This window comes from Pseudophryne corroboree, chromosome 11 (assembly GCF_028390025.1).
Source record: "Pseudophryne corroboree isolate aPseCor3 chromosome 11, aPseCor3.hap2, whole genome shotgun sequence".
Taxonomy (NCBI): domain Eukaryota; kingdom Metazoa; phylum Chordata; class Amphibia; order Anura; family Myobatrachidae; genus Pseudophryne; species Pseudophryne corroboree.
In genome coordinates, this window is record NC_086454.1 from 295705379 (window position 1) to 295726350 (window position 20972).

At 46.6% G+C, this 20972-nt stretch overlaps 1 protein-coding gene across 2 annotated transcripts in view; it reads left to right on the plus strand.

The window, feature by feature from the left end:
* LOC134969490 (polycystin-1-like protein 3) overlaps window positions 1-20972 on the plus strand; it is a 258914-nt gene that overhangs the window by 55284 nt on the left and 182658 nt on the right. Inside the window, exon 6 of one of the 2 annotated variants that reach the window (XM_063945475.1) lies at window positions 13100-13273. The exons of the other annotated variant lie outside the window; for it this stretch is intronic. Coding sequence (XP_063801545.1) covers window positions 13100-13273 — 174 coding nt within the window. The remainder of the gene's footprint in view (window positions 1-13099; window positions 13274-20972) is intronic. 2 annotated transcript variants of the gene reach the window in all.

Below are 20972 nucleotides of genomic sequence, written 5' to 3' on the forward strand. Positions count from 1 at the left end.
AAGAATTATTGTTTTTTAATAAATTGTTTTAAATTACACATTTAGTGATTGACATTGTTCTTTCCTCCGATAGCGCAGCCTCCTTCTTTCTCTTAGTTTCCTTCCAGGGAGTGACTTTCCCGTATTATTGGCTGCTGCTTAGCTAAACAACTCGCCTCACAGCGCCCGAATACCTTTGGGTATTTTTACCTTATTTTTCGCTCCTATATTCTGTAACCTGAGGGGGCTAAGTGTGTCAGGTTTTCTGAATTAATGTAGGTATTTCACAAGATATACTTGCTGTGTATTTTTCTTTGTGAGTTATAGTCACAATATATCTCTTGGATTCCCAGTTTGTGCTGACAGGAAAGTCACACTGCACTGAGAGTTCTTGCTAGGTATATCGCTGCTAAGATTGTACCGGGTTGCCCAATATTGTGCTTACTAGTATGTCAGCTACACGAGGCAACGGAGCTGGGGCTTCTCCCACATTGCATGGTGGTGATGCCGCGGACATTTTGGAAGAAAATATGGCAGCAGAGAGTTCAAGTTCAGGGGGTTCCTTACCCCCCAGTGGGTCCGTAGCACCGGAGGCAACAAATGACCCACCTTGGGCTACCTTTTCCATGCTGTTAAACACGCTTGTAACTAAACTAGCGCCCCCTGTGGGACCACCTGTGCCAATGCAGCAGTTTATGGTCCCCGCAATTAATCCGCCATGGGCAGATCAAATCTCCACTCAGTTACAGCAATTGAACCGGTCACTGACTAAATCTAAATCTCACTTTCGCCCACCTAAGACTAAGATGTCTTCTAAACGGGGCATTACCTCCTCACAATCCACTGCTGTCCCGGACACATCCTCTGAGGAGGATGGTGCATATACTGACCCCACAGACATTGACTCAGATGCTTCTGATGGGGAAGGGAAGTCATTGGTGGATGTCCCTGATTTGATTGAGGTTATCAGGCTCATTTTTCAGGTCTCTGATGAACCTGAGCCTGAGGCTGTCTCTAAAAAGCCGGACAGATTTAAACGTAAGAAGGTGGTTAAACAAGTTTTACCTCATTCTCAACACCTGGCTGACATACATCAGGAGTCCTGGGAAAATCTGGGGACGAAATTCACACCGAATAAGAGACTGTTGGCTCGCTATCCTCTCTCTGCGGAGCTATGTAAAAATTGGGAAACTCCTCCGCCCGTAGATTCTCATGTGGCACGCATGGTTGTTTCCTCTGCTCTGCCAGTAACTACCGTCACCTCTCTGCCGACAGATAGACGTGTGGAGGGTTGTTTGAAAGCAATTTACACCCTAACGGGGGCTGTGCATAGGCCAACCATTGCAGCAACTTGGGCTACTGAAGCTGTTGAGGCGTGGACTCAGGAGCTAGAGGCGGAGCAGCCTTCTAATGCATCTGAGCATGCTCGACAATGTCTCTCATATATTGCCACGGCTTCTCTGTACCTTAAGGAGGCGGCCACTGATGCCGGGGTGCTGACGACCAAGGCTGCTACTACGTCAGTCTTGGCCAGACGTATCCTTTGGTTGAAATCCTGGTTGGTGGATATGGATTCCAAGAAAACCCTGGAGGTGCTTCCTTTCAAGGGAGACTTTCTCTTTGGAGAAGACCTCAATAAGATTGTGGCTGATCTGGCTACTGCTAAAACAGCTTGCCTACCTAGTACGCCTCCTTCCACGCAGAAGGCTAAAAGTACTTTCCCTCTGCCCTTTCGTCCTCCAAGTAAAGCAAAAGGTCAGGCGTACCCAAAGCAAGTTCGTGCTTCCAGACCTGCCAAGCCCAGACCGAAGCGAGCCTGGGCTGTCCGTCAGCTTGCTTCCAAAACTGACAAGCCTGCCGCATGACGGGGCTGGCCTCCCTCTGGGGGATCCCAGGGTGGGGGGCCGACTTCTAGGTTTTGCCCAGGAATGGTTGAAGACCACTTTCGATGCCTGGTTAAGGGAAGTAGTCACTCGAGGTTACGCCGTATTCTTCAAGAATCGTCCCCCTCATCTATTTTGCCTGACAGATGTTCCTCTGGACCCGACAAAGGCAAACACTCTGCATTCGGTGGTACATTCCCTCCTGTCCACAGGAGTGGTAGTACAGGTGCCTCTGGCTCAGAGAGGCAAGGGGTACTATTCACCGCTGTTTCTAGTCCTGAAACCGAACGGGTCCTCACGGCCCATTCTCAATCTGAAGTCCTTGAACAAGTATGTGCGGGTCTCCAAGTTTTGTATGGAAACTCTGCGCTCTATTGTTCTGGCCTTGGAGCCTGGGGACTATATGGTCTCCCTGGACATACATGATGCCTACCTGCATATTCCTATTGCAGTGTCTCATCAGCAGTACCTCAGGTTTGCAGTGGGCAACCTTCATTACCAATTTCGGGCGTTACTCTTTGGTTTGACAACGGCTACCTGAGTTTTCACCAAAGTAATGGCGGTAATGACGGCTACACTCCGCCGTCAAGGGGTCAGGATCCTACCTTACTTGGACAATTTGTTGATCCTGGCCAATTCCCCAGAACTTCTCCTGTGTCATTTAGATCTGACGGTCCAGTTCATGAAAGCCCACGGGTGGCTGATCAACTGCAAGAAATCCTCCCTGGTTCCTGCTTGGAGCATGGTACACCTGGGAGCGTTATTGGACACTCACAACCAACAGTTGTTCTTGTCTCAGGAGAAAGTCCAGAAGCTTCAGGATAGGATTCGATGATTCCTATCTCGTCTGCAAGTGTCGATACATTCGGCAATGCAAGTGCTAGGTCTCATGGTGTCGGCTTTCGACATGGTGGAGTATGCTCAATTCCATTCTCGGCCTCTGCAGAAGTAAATTCTGACCAAGTGGGACGGCCTGCCTCACCGGATCAGTTCTCACATGATCTCCTTGTCTCCAGAGATCCACCTGTCACTCAGCTGGTGGCTTCAGGACCAACGATTGAGCAGGGGCCATCTCTTCTGGATATCCAACTTGGTCCTGCTGACGACGGATGCCAGTCTGAGAGGTTGGGGCGCGGTGTTGGAACGACACTCTCTTCAGGGTCGGTGGACCAAGGAGGAGTCTCTACTCCCGATAAATATTCTGGAACTGCGGGCAGTGTTCAATGCGTTGACAATGGCCCAGCATTTAATACAGAACAGACCTGTTCAAGTACAGTTGGACAACGCCACCACGGTGGCGTACATCAATCATCAAGGCGGCACTCAAAGCCGCATGGCAATGAGGGAAGTATCAAGGATTCTTCAGTGGGCAGAACGCCATCTGCCGGCCATATCCGCAGTGTTCATTCCAGGGGTCCTAAACTGGGAAGCGGACTTTCTCATTCATTAGGACGTACACGCCGGAGAATGGAGCCTCCATCCAGAGGTGTTTCAACTTCTCGTGGACAAGTGGGACCTTCCAGATGTGGACTTGATGGCATCTCGACACAATCCCAAGGTTCCGGTCTTCGGAGCAAGGACAAGGGATCCTCAAGCAGCGTTCGTGGATGCTCTGTCAATCCCATGGAACTTTCTGCTGGTGTACGTGTTCCCTCCATTGTCACTCCTGCCCAGAGTAATACGGAAGTTCACGCAAGAAGGAGGAAACCTACTTCTGATCGCTCCAGCGTGGCCCAGACGTCACTGGTTCTCCGATCTACAGGGCCTCTCGCTAGATCGTCCCCTTCTCCTTCCACAACGACCAGACCTCCTCGTTCAGGGCCCTTGTGTTTACCAGGATTTGGCCCGTCTGGCCAAAGGTTTTTCTGAGGTGGTCGTTCAAACTATGTTGAAGGCACGTAAGCCGGCTTCTGCTTGGATTTACCATAGGGTCTGGAATGCACTTTACTTGGTGTGCGTCTCACAATCATGACGTTTTCAAGTTTAGCACGGCCAAACTGTTGGCCTTACTACAACAGGGCCTGGACTTAGGCCTGCGTCTGGCCTTTTTCAAGGTTCACATTTCTGCCTTGTCGGTTTGGTTTCAGAGAAAGATTGCTGCCCCTCCGGATGTTCATACATTCACTCAGGGTGTGTTGCGGATTCAGCCTCCTTATGTACCTCCTGTGGCCCCTTGGGATCTGTTGGTGGTACTGGAGGCCTTGCAAGAGTCTCCATTTGAACCTCTTGCCTCTGCTGACCTTAAGTGGCTGTCCCTTAAGGTGCTGTTTTTGTTAGCTATTGCTTCAGCTAGATAGGTCTCGGACTTGTGTGCCTTATCCTGTAAGTCCCCACATTTGGGCGGGCGGTTCTTAGAACGCGACCAGGTTATTTACCCAAGGTGGTGTTTTCCTTTCACCTTAACCAGGAGATTGTGGTTCCGGCCTTTAATTCTCCTGAGTTGTCTTCCAAAGAGCGGCCTTTGGATGTGGTACCGGCTCTCTGTATCTATGTGAAGAGAACATCCTCCATTAGGAAATCTGATTCTCTGTTTGTACTGTTTGGTTTTCACAAACGTTACTGGCCTGCTTCCAAGCAAACTCTGGCCAAATGGATTAGAATGGTGATTGCACATGCTTATGTACAGGCTGGTGGCCCAGCGCCTGCTACCATCAAAGCTCATTCTACTCGGTCGGTTGGACCTTCTTGGGCGGCCCACCGTGGTGCGACCCTTGAACAATTGTGCAAGGTGGCTACGTGGTCCCCAAGGAACACGTTTATAAGGTTCTATGCCTTTGATACTTCCGCCTCCCAGGATGCTTCCTTCGGACGCCGGGTTCTTGTGCCCGTTACAGTGCATCCCCTCCCATAAGGAACTGCTTTAGGACATCACCGATGTTAATCCTTGTGGAGCCCAGTGTACCCCGCAGCAGAAAACGAGATTTATGGTAAGAACTTACCGTTGTTAAATCTCTTTCTGCGAGGTACACTGGGCTCCACAAGGCGCCCACCCTGACGCACTTAGCTTCTTTGGGTTGGTGTGGCATAGTCGCTGACACCCTCTTCTGTGGTGAGTGTGTGGTGTAATTGTCTACGAGCGATTGTCGTCTCTAGTACCTGCTACTGCATTGGGCTGGTTAACGAAACTGACCTCCTGTGCACGGAGGCAGGGTTATAGAGGAGGCAGCGCTGTGCATCTTGGGAACAAGCTTTGAGCCTGTTGGTGCCTCGGATCAAGATCCTACTCTACACCCCGATGTTAATCCTTGTGGAGCCCAGTGTACCTCGCAGAAAGAGATTTAACAATGGTAAGTTCTTACCATAAATCTCGTTTTTGGACTCATCTGTCCACAAAACATTTGTTCCAATAGCCTTCTGGCTTGTCCAGGTGATCTTTAGCAAACTGCAGACAGCAATGTTCTTTTTGGAGAGCAGCGGCTTTCTCCTTACAATCCTGCCATGCACACCATTGTTGTTCAGTGTCCTCCTGATGGTGGACTCATGAACATTAACATTAGCTAATGTGAGAAAGGCCTTCAGTTGCTTAGAGGTTAGTCTTGGGTTCCATTGTTGACTTGCAAACTATTAGCTTTTGGCTAGATCTTTGTTGGTCGACAACTCCTGGGGAGGGTAATAATGGTCTGGAAATTCCTCCATTTGTACACAATCTGTCCGACTGTTGATTAGTGGAGTCCAAACTCTTTGGAGATGGTTTGTAACCTTTTCCAGCCAGATGAGCATCAACAACTCTTCTCATGAGGTCCTCAGAAATCTCCTTTGATCGTGGCATGATACACTTCCACAAACGTGTTGTGAACTTCAGACCTTGATAAATCCCTGTTCTTTTAAAAAGACAGGTTGTCCACTCACAACTGATTGTCATCCCATAGACTGAAAATATCTGACTTTAATTTCACTTTCAAAATATCTGCTAAGCCTAAAGGTTCACATACTTTTGCCACTCACAAATATGTGATATTGAATAATTTTCCTCCAAAAAAAAAAATGAGCACGTCTAATTTTTTGTCTGAATTGGTTCTCTTTTTCTTCTTTTTTGGTCTCGTGTGAAAATCTGTGGTAGGTTTAGGTAAAATTTTAGCAGATATCTATAAAATTCTTAGGGGTATCTCCAGGTAAGCTGGCTCTCAGATGCTGTAGGAGCCATTACCATGTGGTCTTACACTGGGAATTTAACCCAGACATATTTGTAATTATTTATGGGGTGGGTGTGGGGTGCGGTGGCCCCTGTGTCGGTATGGCTGGGCTGCTTCAGGTCGGCACACCCTAACACTTTATTAACACTTATGATTTTCCCAATCACTTTGTATATATTTTTGTATTATTTTAATCACACCACTTACATAGCACTTCTGTGCTTCTTATTAACCCTTATTAATTCTCACCTGTGTGCTGACCTGGGGTAGCCGACCTGTGCCGACGTTATGGGGTCCTGCACCCCGGACCCATACCTAGTATTAGGGACCCCCAGTGACGGAGAAGCCTTGTCGATCAGCCTGGGGGCTTAACCCTATATCTGCAGATATACGCAACTAAGATCTCCGTATTATCTGACTATTATGTAGTAATATTTTTCACTCGGTGTGCATTAGGGAACACATTGTTTTTTCCTACACAGAATTACCCCTCCCTTTTAGCACCTGAGTGACATCACAATCTGATTGAGCAGCTTACCATTTTGTGCATCTATAAAATTCTGAAGGGTTCACAAACTTTCAAGCACCACTGTAGCGGCTGATTCTAAATGGCACACCTGCGTCTTTATGCTAATGCCGTTAACAATTTTGTGAATACTAAGGTGCACATTTGCAGTAACTTGCAGCATTGCAAATCCATCTTGGTGCATCTTTAGACGCATCATCGGTAGAGATGAGCGCCTGAAATTTTTCGGGTTTTGTGTTTTGGTTTTGGGTTCGGTTCCGCGGCCGTGTTTTGGGTTCGAACGCGTTTTGGCAAAACCTCACCGAATTTTTTTTGTCGGATTCGGGTGTGTTTTGGATTCGGGTGTTTTTTTCAAAAAACACTAAAAAACAGCTTAAATCATAGAATTTGGGGGTCATTTTGATCCCAAAGTATTATTAACCTCAAAAACCATAATTTACACTCATTTTCAGTCTATTCTGAATACCTCACACCTCACAATATTATTTTTAGTCCTAAAATTTGCACCGAGGTCGCTGTGTGAGTAAGATAAGCGACCCTAGTGGCCGACACAAACACCGGGCCCATCTAGGAGTGGCACTGCAGTGTCACGCAGGATGTCCCTTCCAAAAAACCCTCCCCAAACAGCACATGACGCAAAGAAAAAAAGAGGCGCAATGAGGTAGCTGTGTGAGTAAGATTAGCGACCCTAGTGGCCGACACAAACACCGGGCCCATCTAGGAGTGGCACTGCAGTGTCACGCAGGATGTCCCTTCCAAAAAAACCCTCCCCAATCAGCACATGATGCAAAGAAAAAGAAAAGAAAAAAGAGGTGCAAGATGGAATTGTCCTTGGGCCCTCCCACCCACCCTTATGTTGTATAAACAAAACAGGACATGCACACTTTAACCAACCCATCATTTCAGTGACAGGGTCTGCCACACGACTGTGACTGATATGACGGGTTGGTTTGGACCCCCCCCAAAAAAGAAGCAATTAATCTCTCCTTGCACAAACTGGCTCTACAGAGGCAAGATGTCCACCTCATCTTCACCCTCCGATATATCACCGTGTACATCCCCCTCCTCACAGATTATCAATTCGTCCCCACTGGAATCCACCATCTCACCTCCCTGTGTACTTTGTGGAGGCAATTGCTGCTGGTCAATGTCTCCGCGGAGGAATTGATTATAATTCATTTTAATGAACATCATCTTCTCCACATTTTCTGGATGTAACCTCGTACGCCGATTGCTGACAAGGTGAGCGGCGGCACTAAACACTCTTTCGGAGTACACACTTGTGGGAGGGCAACTTAGGTAGAATAAAGCCAGTTTGTGCAAGGGCCTCCAAATTGCCTCTTTTTCCTGCCAGTATAAGTACGGACTGTGTGACGTGCCTACTTGGATGCGGTCACTCATATAATCCTCCACCATTCTATCAATGTTGAGAGAATCATATGCAGTGACAGTAGACGACATGTCCGTAATCGTTGTCAGGTCCTTCAGTCCGGACCAGATGTCAGCATCAGCAGTCGCTCCAGACTGCCCTGCATCACCGCCAGCGGGTGGGCTCGGAATTCTGAGCCTTTTCCTCGCACCCCCAGTTGCGGGAGAATGTGAAGGAGGAGATGTTGACAGGTCGCGTTCCGCTTGACTTGACAATTTTGTCACCAGCAGGTCTTTCAACCCCAGCAGACCTGTGTCTGCCGGAAAGAGAGATCCAAGGTAGGCTTTAAATCTAGGATCGAGCACGGTGGCCAAAATGTAGTGCTCTGATTTCAACAGATTGACCACCCGTGAATCCTTGTTAAGCGAATTAAGGGCTGCATCCACAAGTCCCACATGCCTAGCGGAATCGCTCCCTTTTAGCTCCTTCTTCAATGCCTCCAGCTTCTTCTGCAAAAGCCTGATGAGGGGAATGACCTGACTCAGGCTGGCAGTGTCTGAACTGACTTCACGTGTGGCAAGTTCAAAGGGCATCAGAACCTTGCACAACGTTGAAATCATTCTCCACTGCACTTGAGACAGGTGCATTCTACCTACTATATCGTGCTCAATTGTATAGGCTTGAATGGCCTTTTGCTGCTCCTCCAACCTCTGAAGCATATAGAGGGTTGAATTCCACCTCGTTACCACTTCTTGCTTCAGATGATGGCAGGGCAGGTTCAGTAGTTTTTGGTGGTGCTCCAGTTTTCTGTACGTGGTGCCTGTACGCCGAAAGTGTCCCGCAATTCTTCTGGCCACCGACAGCATCTCTTGCACGCCCCTGTCGTTTTTTAAAAAATTCTGCACCACCAAATTCAAGGTATGTGCAAAACATGGGACGTGCTGGAATTTGCCCATATTTAATGCACACACAATATTGCTGGCGTTGTCCGATGCCACAAATCCACAGGAGAGTCCAATTGGGGTAAGCCATTCCGCGATGATCTTCCTCAGTTGCCGTAAGAGGTTTTCAGCTGTGTGCGTATTCTGGAAAGCGGTGATACAAAGCGTAGCCTGCCTAGGAAAGAGTTGGCGTTTGCGAGATGCTGCTACTGGTGCCGCCGCTGCTGTTCTTGCGGCGGGAGTCCATACATCTACCCAGTGGGCTGTCACAGTCATATAGTCCTGACCCTGCCCTGCTCCACTTGTCCACATGTCCGTGGTTAAGTGGACATTGGGTACAACTGCATTTTTTAGGAGACTGGTGAGTCTTTTTCTGACGTCCGTGTACATTCTCGGTATCGCCTGCCTAGAGAAGTGGAACCTAGATGGTATTTGGTAACGGGGGCACACTGCCTCAATAAATTGTCTAGTTCCCTGTGAACTAACGGCGGATACCGGACGCACGTCTAACACCAACATAGTTGTCAAGGACTCAGTTATCCGCTTTGCAGTAGGATGACTGCTGTGATATTTCATCTTCCTCGCAAAGGACTGTTGAACAGTCAATTGCTTACTGGAAGTAGTACAAGTGGGCTTACGACTTCCCCTCTGGGATGACCATCGACTCCCAGCGGCAACAACAGCAGCGCCAGCAGCAGTAGGCGTTACACGCAAGGATGCATCGGAGGAATCCCAGGCAGGAGAGGACTCGTCAGACTTGCCAGTGACATGGCCTGCAGGACTATTGGCATTCCTGGGGAAGGAGGAAATTGACACTGAGGGAGTTGGTGGGGTGGTTTGCGTGAGCTTGGTTACAAGAGGAAGGGATTTACTGGTCAGTGGACTGCTTCCGCTGTCACCCAAAGTTTTTGAACTTGTCACTGACTTATTATGAATGCGCTGCAGGTGACGTATAAGGGAGGATGTTCCGAGGTGGTTAACGTCCTTACCCCTACTTATTACAGCTTGACAAAGGGAACACACGGCTTGACACCTGTTGTCCGCATTTCTGGTGAAATACCTCCACACCGAAGAGCTGATTTTTTTGGTATTTTCACCTGGCATGTCAACGGCCATATTCCTCCCACGGACAACAGGTGTCTCCCCGGGTGCCTGACTTAAACAAACCACCTCACCATCAGAATCCTCCTGGTCAATTTCCTCCCCAGCGCCAGCAACACCCATATCCTCCTCATCCTGGTGTACTTCAACACTGACATCTTCAATCTGACTATCAGGAACTGGACTGCGGGTGCTCCTTCCAGCACTTGCAGGGGGCGTGCAAATGGTGGAAGGCGCATGCTCTTCACGTCCAGTGTTGGGAAGGTCAGGCATCGCAACCGACACAATTGGACTCTCCTTGTGGATTTGGGATTTCAAAGAACGCACAGTTCTTTGCGGTGCTTTTGCCAGCTTGAGTCTTTTCAGTTTTCTAGCGAGAGGCTGAGTGCTTCCATCCTCATGTGAAGCTGAACCACTAGCCATGAACATAGGCTAGGGCCTCAGCCGTTCCTTGCCACTCCGTGTGGTAAATGGCATATTGGCAAGTTTACGCTTCTCCTCCGACAATTTTATTTTAGGTTTTGGAGTCCTTTTTTTACTGATATTTGGTGTTTTGGTTTTGACATGCTCTGTACTATGCCATTGAGCATCGGCCTTGGCAGACGACGTTGCTGGCATTTCATCGTCTCGGCCATGACTAGTGGCAGCAGCTTCAGCACGAGGTGGAAGTGGATCTTGATCTTTCCCTAATTTTGGAACCTCAACATTTTTGTTCTCCATATTTTAATAGGCACAACTAAAAGGCACCTCAGGTAAACAATGGAGATGGATGGATTGGATACTAGTATACAATTATGGACGGGCTGCCGAGTGCCGACACAGAGGTAGCCACAGCCGTGAACTACCGCACTGTACTGTGTCTGCTGCTAATATATAGACTGGTTGATAAAGAGATAGTATACTCGTAACTAGTATGTATGTATAAAGAAAGAAAAAAAAACCACGGTTAGGTGGTATATACAATTATGGACGGGCTGCCGAGTGCCGACACAGAGGTAGCCACAGCCGTGAACTACCGCACTGTACTGTGTCTGCTGCTAATATATAGACTGGTTGATAAAGAGATAGTATACTCGTAACTAGTATGTATGTATAAAGAAAGAAAAAAAAACCACGGTTAGGTGGTATATACAATTATGGACGGGCTGCCGAGTGCCGACACAGAGGTAGCCACAGCCGTGAACTACCGCACTGTACTGTGTCTGCTGCTAATATAGACTGGTTGATAAAGAGATAGTATACTCGTAACTAGTATGTATGTATAAAGAAAGAAAAAAAAACCACGGTTAGGTGGTATATACAATTATGGACGGGCTGCCGAGTGCCGACACAGAGGTAGCCACAGCCGTGAACTACCGCACTGTACTGTGTCTGCTGCTAATATATAGACTGGTTGATAAAGAGATAGTATACTCGTAACTAGTATGTATGTATAAAGAAAGAAAAAAAAAACCACGGTTAGGTGGTATATACAATTATGGACGGGCTGCCGAGTGCCGACACAGAGGTAGCCACAGCCGTGAACTACCGCACTGTACTGTGTCTGCTGCTAATATATAGACTGGTTGATAAAGAGATAGTATACTCGTAACTAGTATGTATGTATAAAGAAAGAAAAAAAAACCACGGTTAGGTGGTATATACAATTATGGACGGGCTGCCGAGTGCCGACACAGAGGTAGCCACAGCCGTGAACTACCGCACTGTACTGTGTCTGCTGCTAATATAGACTGGTTGATAAAGAGATAGTATACTACTAATATTATATACTGGTGGTCAGGTCACTGGTCACTAGTCACACTGGCAGTGGCACTCCTGCAGCAAAAGTGTGCACTGTTTAATTTTAATATAATATTATGTACTCCTGGCTCCTGCTATAACCTATAACTGGCACTGCAGTAGTGCTCCCCAGTCTCCCCCACAATTATAAGCTGTGTGAGCTGAGCAGTCAGACAGATATATAATATATATAGATGATGCAGCACACTGGCCTGAGCCTGAGCAGTGCACACAGATATGGTATGTGACTGACTGAGTCACTGTGTGTATCGCTTTTTTCAGGCAGAGAACGGATATATTAAATAAACTGCACTGTGTGTCTGGTGGTCACTCACTATATAATATATTATGTACTCCTGGCTCCTGCTATAACCTATAACTGGCACTGCAGTAGTGCTCCCCAGTCTCCCCCACAATTATAAGCTGTGTGAGCTGAGCAGTCAGACAGATATATATAATATTATATATAGATAGATAATAGATGATGCAGCACACTGGCCTGAGCCTGAGCAGTGCACACAGATATGGTATGTGACTGAGTCACTGTGTGCTGTGTATCGCTTTTTTCAGGCAGAGAACGGATTATAAATAAAAGTGGTGGTCACTGGTCACTATCAGCAAAACTCTGCACTGTACACTACTGAGTACTCCTAATGCTCCCCAAAATTAGTAAATCAAGTGTCTCTCTAATCTATTCTAATTCTAAACGGAGAGGACGCCAGCCACGTCCTCTCCCTATCAATCTCAATGCACGTGTGAAAATGGCGGCGACGCGCGGCTCCTTATATAGAATCCGAGTCTCGCGATAGAATCCGAGCCTCGCGAGAATCCGACAGCGTCATGATGACGTTCGGGCGCGCTCGGGTTAACCGAGCAAGGCGGGAAGATCCGAGTCGCTCGGACCCGTGAAAAAAAACATGAAGTTCTGGCGGGTTCGGATTCAGAGAGACCGAACCCGCTCATCTCTAATCATCGGGGCACCATGAGAACTTGTACCAGTCCTATGGCATGTACAGTCTCACCCCTCCTGTGCCCTCCTGTGTGAGTGGCTGTTTGTCATTGAAAGCAGCTGCTTACAGCAACACATCCGTAAAACGGCCACATTGGCTTAGCCACACCCCTGTAACCTGTCAGGAATGCCCACTGAATTCCACAGACCGTGCGTCCTATTCTGTTTCGCGTGTTGCATCTCTGAGCGCTAACAATCAGCATGTGCTCTGCAACTCAGATGCATGAACAGACTTCTAACATCAGCCAACCACGTGCGGCACTGAAACTGCATGCAACTCAGAATCATTCCCATACATGAAATGGCTCTTATTGTACTAGAAGAGATAAATTTCCAGCAGGGACTGTGAAGAAATGTTTATTTTCTCTCTTTCTTGTAGGTTAACGCCAGCGACGTTCTCCGGAAGCTCAGCCAGCAGCTGTCAGGCTCACTGAGCGAGGACGTGAATGTCTCCAGTGAGCTGGTGGTGGATGCGGCACAATCTCTCTTTGATGCATTTGATGGCACAATGAAAGCATCTTTGGACAACCATGAGAACTTAAAATCTGATCAGGTCCAATAGTCACTTTGTGTTTGATATACTTGTAGTTGAATATCTTATGCTATGTGCTATTACTGTCCATGATGCTCCATCTGGAGTCTGGTTACTCTGGCTAGTAGATGCTGCTACGTGCTATTACTGTCTGTGATGCTCCATTTGGAGTCTGGTTACTCTGGCCTGTAGATACTGGTACGTGCTATTACTGTCTATGATGCTCCATCTGGAGCCTGGTTACTCTGGCCTGTAGATACTGGTATGTAGATACTTACATTCTCTTCATTTGAGGTCCATACTATACGCCTCTTCCAACCAGTCCATCTTAGAGTAGCTGTCATTTACCTCCCCCTGGCATGACATTGCTTCCAAATTCATCGACAACTTTGCTTCCTGGCTTCCTCACTTCCTCTCTTCTGACATTCCCTCCATTATCCTAGGCGATTTCAACATCCCTATCGATATCCCCACATGATCCCCTGCCTCTAAACTCCTTAACCTCACCTCTTCACTTGGTCTCTCCCAGTGGACCTCCTTACCCTCCCATGTGAATGGGAGCTCACTGGATCTGGTCTTCACTCACCGTTGTGATATTTCTGATTTTTCCAACTCCCCATTTCCCCTCTCTGACCACCGCCTACTCTCCTTTAACCTATCTCCCTCTGCTTCCCCATCTCTACCTCCTATGGCTACCATCACTAAGCGTAACATTGAGGCTATTGACACCACATTCCTTTCCTCCCTGTTTGACTCACTTCTCTCTCCTATTCTCTCTTTCTCATGCCCTGAACAAGCCACTTCCATATACAATGCATCCTTTACTTCTGCTCTTGACTCTGTTGCTCCATCAACCACTATTCACCCTTGCAAATTAACACCTCAACCCTGGCACCAGATATCTGCAAAAATGCTCACGTACTGCTGTGCGACACTGGAGAAAATCACGCTCTAAGGCAGACTTCCTCCATTTCAAACTTATGCTCTCATCCTTCAGTGCTGCCCTTTCTCTTGCTAAACAGTCATACTTCAAGGCCCTCATCTCCTCCCAGTCTTCTAACCCCCGGCGCCTCTTTGCCACTCTCAACTCACTCCTCTGCCCACCTCCACATCGTCTCCCTTCCTCACTCTCTGCTCTTGATTTTGTCACTTACTTTACATCCAAAATTGACTCCATACATTAGGACATCACATCACACCAGACCATCAGCAACCAGCCTTCACCCATCCCTTACCACCCCTCCCCATCCCTCTCACCAACTCTGACATCTTTCTCCCATGCATCTGGCGAGGAAACCATGGCCCTCATTCGTTCCTGTCCCCTCACTACCTACCCACTTGACCCTATCCCCTCCAGCCTCCGCCGCTACCTCTCTCCTTCTGCCTGTTTCCATCTTTCCCAATCTCTCCCTCTCATCAGGCACTGTCCCCTCTGCCTTCAAGCATGCACCTATCTCTCCTATTCTTAAAAAAAACTACCGTTGATCCAAACACTCTCTCCAACTACCGAGCCATCTCTCTCCTCCATTTTGCCTCCTTGAACATATTGTCTACAACCGCCTCTCTTCCTTTCTTTCCTCACACTCACTGCTTGACCCATTCCAGTCTGGCTTCCGTCCTCTCCACTCCACTGAAACTGCCCTTACAAAAGTATGCAATGACCTCCATGCTGCTAAATCTAAGGGACACTACTCTCTACTTATTCTTCTTGATCTCTCTGCTGCTTTTGACACTGTGGACCACCCTCTCCTACTGTAAATTCTTCACTCCGTTGGTCTGCGTGATACTGCCCTCTCTTGGCTGTCTTCCTACCTCTCTGACCGTTCATTCTGTCTCCTGTCATGACTCCCCCTCCCCCTCACTTCCACTAACTGTAGGTGGTTCTGTCCTTGGTCCTCTTCTTTTCTCTCTCTATACATCCTCACTAGGTAAGCTCATTAGTTCTTTTGGTTTCCAATATCATCTCTATGGTGATGACACTCAAATCTATCTTTCCACCCCAGACCTCTCCCCTGCTCTCCTCACTCGTATCTGCAACTGTCTCTCTGCTGCTCTGTTTGGATGTCCCAGCGCTTTCTTAAACTTAACATGTCTAAGGCCGAGCTGATGATCTTCCCTCCCTCCCGCATAACCTCACCTCCTACAATCTCATTATCTATTGATGGCACTACTATCTCCTCTAGCTCCCAAGTGTGCTGTCTTGGAGTAATCCTTGACTCCTCCCTCTCCTTCAAACCACACATTCAGCACCTCTCGCAAACATGCTGTTTTCATCTAAAAAAATATTTCCAGGATCAGACCCTTTCTGACCGAGGATGCTACTAAGACTCTTATCCAACTGGTCATCTACAGACTGGACTACTGTAATCTCCTCCTGACTGGCATTCAGGACAAATACCTCTCTCCACTCCAATCTATCCTCAATGCTGCTGCCCGGCTCATTTTCCTCACCAAACGCTCTATGTCCACCTCTCCTCTCTTACAAGACCTTCACTGGCTCCCCTTCCCTTTCAGAATCCATTTCAAACTTCTTACACTCACAAAGCCCTCACCCACTACTCTCCTATATACATCTCTGACCTTATCTCTCTTTACACTCCCACCCGTCCTAACATAGTAACATAGTAACATAGTATCTGAGGTTGAAAAAAGACAATTGTCCATCGAGTTCAACCTATTTGTGGTCTCCTATGCATGATGATTTGACTAAAATTTCTGACTGATGCTGCTGTCAGCCGTTGCATTTTATCCCTATTTATAGTAACTATAATGCATGACTATGCACCATACCCCTGGATATCCTTATCCATTAGGAATTTATCTAACCCATTCTTAAAGGTGTTGACAGATTCCACCATTACAACTCCCTCGGGCAGGGAATTCCAAACACGTATTGTCCTTACCGTGAAAAAGCCTTTACGCCGTATTGTGCGGAATCTCCTCTCCTCTAACCTGAGCGAGTGTCCACGAGTCCTCTGTGTTGATCTAACCAAAAACAGGTCCCGCGCAAGCTCTGTGTATTGTCCCCTTATATATTTGTAGATGTTGATCATATCCCCTCTTAGTCTCCGCTTTTCCAATGTAAACATGCCTAGTCTTTCCTTGTATTCCATCGTCTCCATGCCCTTAATTAGTTTGGTCGCCCTCCTCTGTACCTTTTCTAGCTCCAGGATATCCTTTTTGTAGTACGGTGCCCAGAATTGTACACAGTATTCAAGGTGTGGCCTCACTAGTGATTTATATAACGGGAGTATAATACTCTCGTCCCTAGCATCAATACCCTGTTTAATGCATGCTAATATCTTATTAGCCTTCTTTGCTGCAGTCCTACATTGGGTACTACTGCTTAGCTTGCTATCTATGAGGACACCCAAGTCCTTTTCCAGTACAGAATCCCCTAATTTTACCCCATTTAGTAGGTAGGTGTAATTTTTGTTCTTGTTACCACAGTGCATTACCTTACACTTGTCTGTGTTGAAGCGCATTCTCCATTTGGCTGCCCATGCTTCTAATTTAACTAAGTCGTTCTGAAGAGACTCGGCATCCTCCTCTGTATTTATAGCCTTACACAATTTGGTATCATCTGCAAAAATTGACACCATGCTCTCTAGACCTTCTGTTAGGTCGTTAATGAAAATATTGAACAATAGCGGTCCTAATACTGAGCCTTGCGGCACACCACTTAGCACTTCAGTCCAAGTTGAAAAAGATCCATTAACCACAACGCGCTGCTCCCTATTATCTAACCAGTTTTTGACCCAAGTGCATATTGTGCTTCCTAGCCCTGATTCTTGTAGCTTGTAGATAAGTCTCATGTGTGGTACAGTATCGAACGCTTTGGCAAAGTCTAAAAAGATTACATCCACATCTTTACCCTGATCTAGGTTTGCGCTTACTGTTTCATAAAAGCCAAGTAAGTTGGTTTGACAGGATCTGTCCTTCATAAACCCATGTTGATTCCTTTTAATGACCTTAATGACTTCAAGGAACTTCTGAATACTATCTCTTAGAATACCTTCCAATACTTTCCCCACTATAGATGTAAGACTAACTGGTCTATAATTACCTGGTTCAGCTTTACTTCCCTTTTTGAATATAGGCACTACTTCCGCTATACGCCAGTCTTTGGGAACCATACCTGATATAACTGAATCCTTAAAGATTAAAGATAGCGGTTTTGACAGTTCAGAGTGAAGCTCCATTAGAACCCTTGGGTGAATACCATCGGCCCTGGTGATTTATTAATCTTTAAATGTTTTAATCGGTCACAGACTACTTCCTCGCTTAAATAAGTACCTATCAGTGGGCTATTCTCATTATTGAGATTGTGTGTCAGTCCCTGAATTGGGTCCTCTCTAGTGAATACTGTTGAAAAAAACTCATTTAGTGTGTCCGCTATGTCATTATCATTTTTGCTTAAGACTCCCAACTTGTCTTTTAAAGGGCCTATACTCTCCTTCTTTAATCTCTTGCTATTAATGTATTTAAAGATTTTTTTGGGATTCGCTTTGCTTTCCTTTGCTACTAGTTTTTCAGTTTCTACTTTAGCCGCTCTTATTTCCTTTTTGCAAATTTTGTTACATTCCTTATAGTGCTGAAATTACTCTGCTTCCCCGTCAGATTTGTATTTTTTAAATGCTCGCCTTTTCTTACCCATAAGTTCCTTAATCTTTTTGTTAAGCCACATCGGTTTATGATTTTTATTCCTTTTTTTGCTGCTCATAGGAATTAATTTGAGTGTATTTTTAGCTAGCAGGAATTTTAGTACCTCCCATTTCTCCGTAGTATTTTTTCCTAAAAACAAACCTTCCCATTTAATATCCCTGAAAAATACCCTCATCTTTTCAAAATTTGCTTTGCTAAAGTTTAGAGTCCTAGTTGAGCCAGTATAGGGCTGTTTTTGGAAACTGATATTGAATGTGACCATATTGTGGTCGCTGTTTCCTATGGGTTCCCCTACTATAATACCTGATACCAAATCCCCATTGTTTGTTAATACCAGGTCTAAGATTGCATTGTACCTAGTTGGTTCCTCAATTAGTTGGACTAAGTAGTTATCATTAAGTGTGTTTAAAAACATATTGCCCCTAGCAGTATCACATGAATCGTTTTTCCAGTTTATCTCTGGATAGTTAAAATCTCCCATCACTACTATGTCTCCTACTCCTGTTGCTCTTTCAATTTGCTTTAGTAACAATTCCTCATCAGATGCGTTGATACCAGGCGGCCTATAGCATACACCCAATACTAACTTTCTTATTCCTTTTCTCTAACGTCCTAGTGGATGCTGGGAACTCCGTAAGGACCATGGGGAATAGCGGGCTCCGCAGGAGACTGGGCACTCTAAAGAAAGATTTAGTACTATCTGGTGTGCACTGGCTCCTCCCTCTATGCCCCTCCTCCAGACCTCAGTTAGAATCTGTGCCCGGACAGAGCGGGGTGCTTTTAGTGAGCTCTCCTGAGCTTGCTAATAAGAAAGTATTTTAGTTAGGTTTTTTTATTTTTAGAGAGCTTCTGCTGGCAACAGACTCTCTACTACGTGGGACTGAGGGGAGAGAAGCAAACCTACTAACTGCGGCTAGGTTGCGCTTCTTAGGCTACTGGACACCATTAGCTCCAGAGGGATCGAACACAGGACCTGACCTTGTCGTCCGTTCCCGGAGCCGCGCCGCCGTCCCCCTCGCAGAGCCAGAAGACAGAAGCCGGCAGAAGCGGAGAAGACATCGAAATCGGCGGCAGAAGACTCCTGTCTTCACATGAGGTAGCGCACAGCACTGCAGCTGTGTGCCATTGCGCCCACACTAACCCACACACTCCGGTCACTGTAGGGTGCAGGGCGCAGGGGGGGGTGCCCTGGGCAGCAATTGATACCTCCTGGCGAAAACTGCATATAGACAGTGGGACACTGTTATATGTATGAGCCCCCGCCATTTATTTTACAGAAAATCGCGGGACAGAAGCCCGCCGCTGAGGGGGCGAGGCCTTCGTCCTCAGCACTCACCAGCGCCATTTTCCTGCCACAGCTCCGCTGAGAGGAAGCTCCCCAGGCTCTCCCCTGCAGAATCACGGTAGAAGGGTGAAAAAGAGAGGGGGGGCACATAAATTTAGGCGCATTAATCATAATACAGCAGCTACTGGGTAAACACTAAAGTACTGTGTAATCCCTGGGTTATATAGCGCTGGGGTGTGTGCTGGCATACTCTCTCTCTGTCTCTCCAAAAGGCCTTGTGGGGGTCCTGTCCTCATTTAGAGCTTCCCCTGTGTGTGTGTGGTGTGTCGGTACGCGTGTGTCGACATGTTTGACGAAGAGGGCTATGTGGAGGCAGAGCAAGTGCAGTTGACTGACGTGTCGCCGCCGACGATGCCGACACCTGATTGGATGGATATGTGGAAGGTGTTAAATGATAATGTAAACTCCTTACATAAAAGGTTGGATAAAGCGGATACCTCGGGCCAGTCAGGGTCTCAACCCATGCCTGTTCCTACATCGCAAAGGCCCTCAGGGTCTCAAAAGCGTCCACTATCCAAAATGGTTGACACAGATGTCGACACGGATTCTGACTCCAGTGTCGACGACGATGATGCAAAATTGCAACCGAAAATGACAAAAGCTATACGCTACATGATTATAGCGATGAAGGATGTTTTACACATATCAGAGGTAAACCCTGTCCCTGACAAGAGGGTTTATATGTATGGGAAGAAAAAGCAAGAGGTGACTTTTCCCCCTTCACATGAGTTAAATGAGTTATGTGAAAGAGCGTGGGATTCCCCAGAAAAGAAAGTCCTGATTTCCAAAAGGTTACTTATGGCGTACCCTTTCCCGCCAGAGGACAGGGTGCGCTGGGAATCCTCTCCTAGGGTAGATAAAGCTCTCACACGCTTATCTAAGAAGGTGGCCCTGCCGTCGCAGGATACGGCCACCCTAATGGATCCTGCAGATAGAAAGCAGGAAAGTATCCTGAAATCTGTTTATACACATTCAGGGACTCTACTGAGGCCGGCAATTGCGTCGGCGTGGATGTGTAGTGCTGTAGCACAGAGCTGGATTAAGGCTTCGGGGGGCCCGGGGTACTTATGACAGTGGGGCCCTAAAATCTAAAATTAAAATCATAACATCTTTAATTACTACAAAGAAAATTACAATTTGGTGGTAAATATGAAAGAATCTTTCATATAGGGAGCACATGCATGTATATATAATATATACGTGTGTGTGTGTATGTGTATGTATATATATATATATATATATATATATTTATTTTACCTATGTACAGTGGTCGAAGCGGAAATTTTGAAGTGGGGGTATGCAAAAGTGAAGGTTGCAATTATGCAAGCGCCTCCAGGGAAGGGGACGTGGCCACTCAAAAGGAAGCGTATCCTTCAGTGTAGTTTACCACACCATATACCCCTTATACACATTATGCACCACAATAGTAGGACCCCTTATGCTACCTAGTAGTAGTGCACCTTTCTCATTATAGCACGTGGAAATTCACATTATACCACACAGTATGAGCTGAAATTCACATTATAGCACACAGAATGAGCCGAAATTCACATTATAGCACACGTTATGAGTCAAAATTCACAATATAGCACAAAGAATGAGCCGAAATTCACATTATAGCACACAGAATGAGCCAAAATTCACATTATAGCACACAGAATTAGCCGAAATTCACATTATAGCACACAGAATGAGCCAAAATTCACTTTA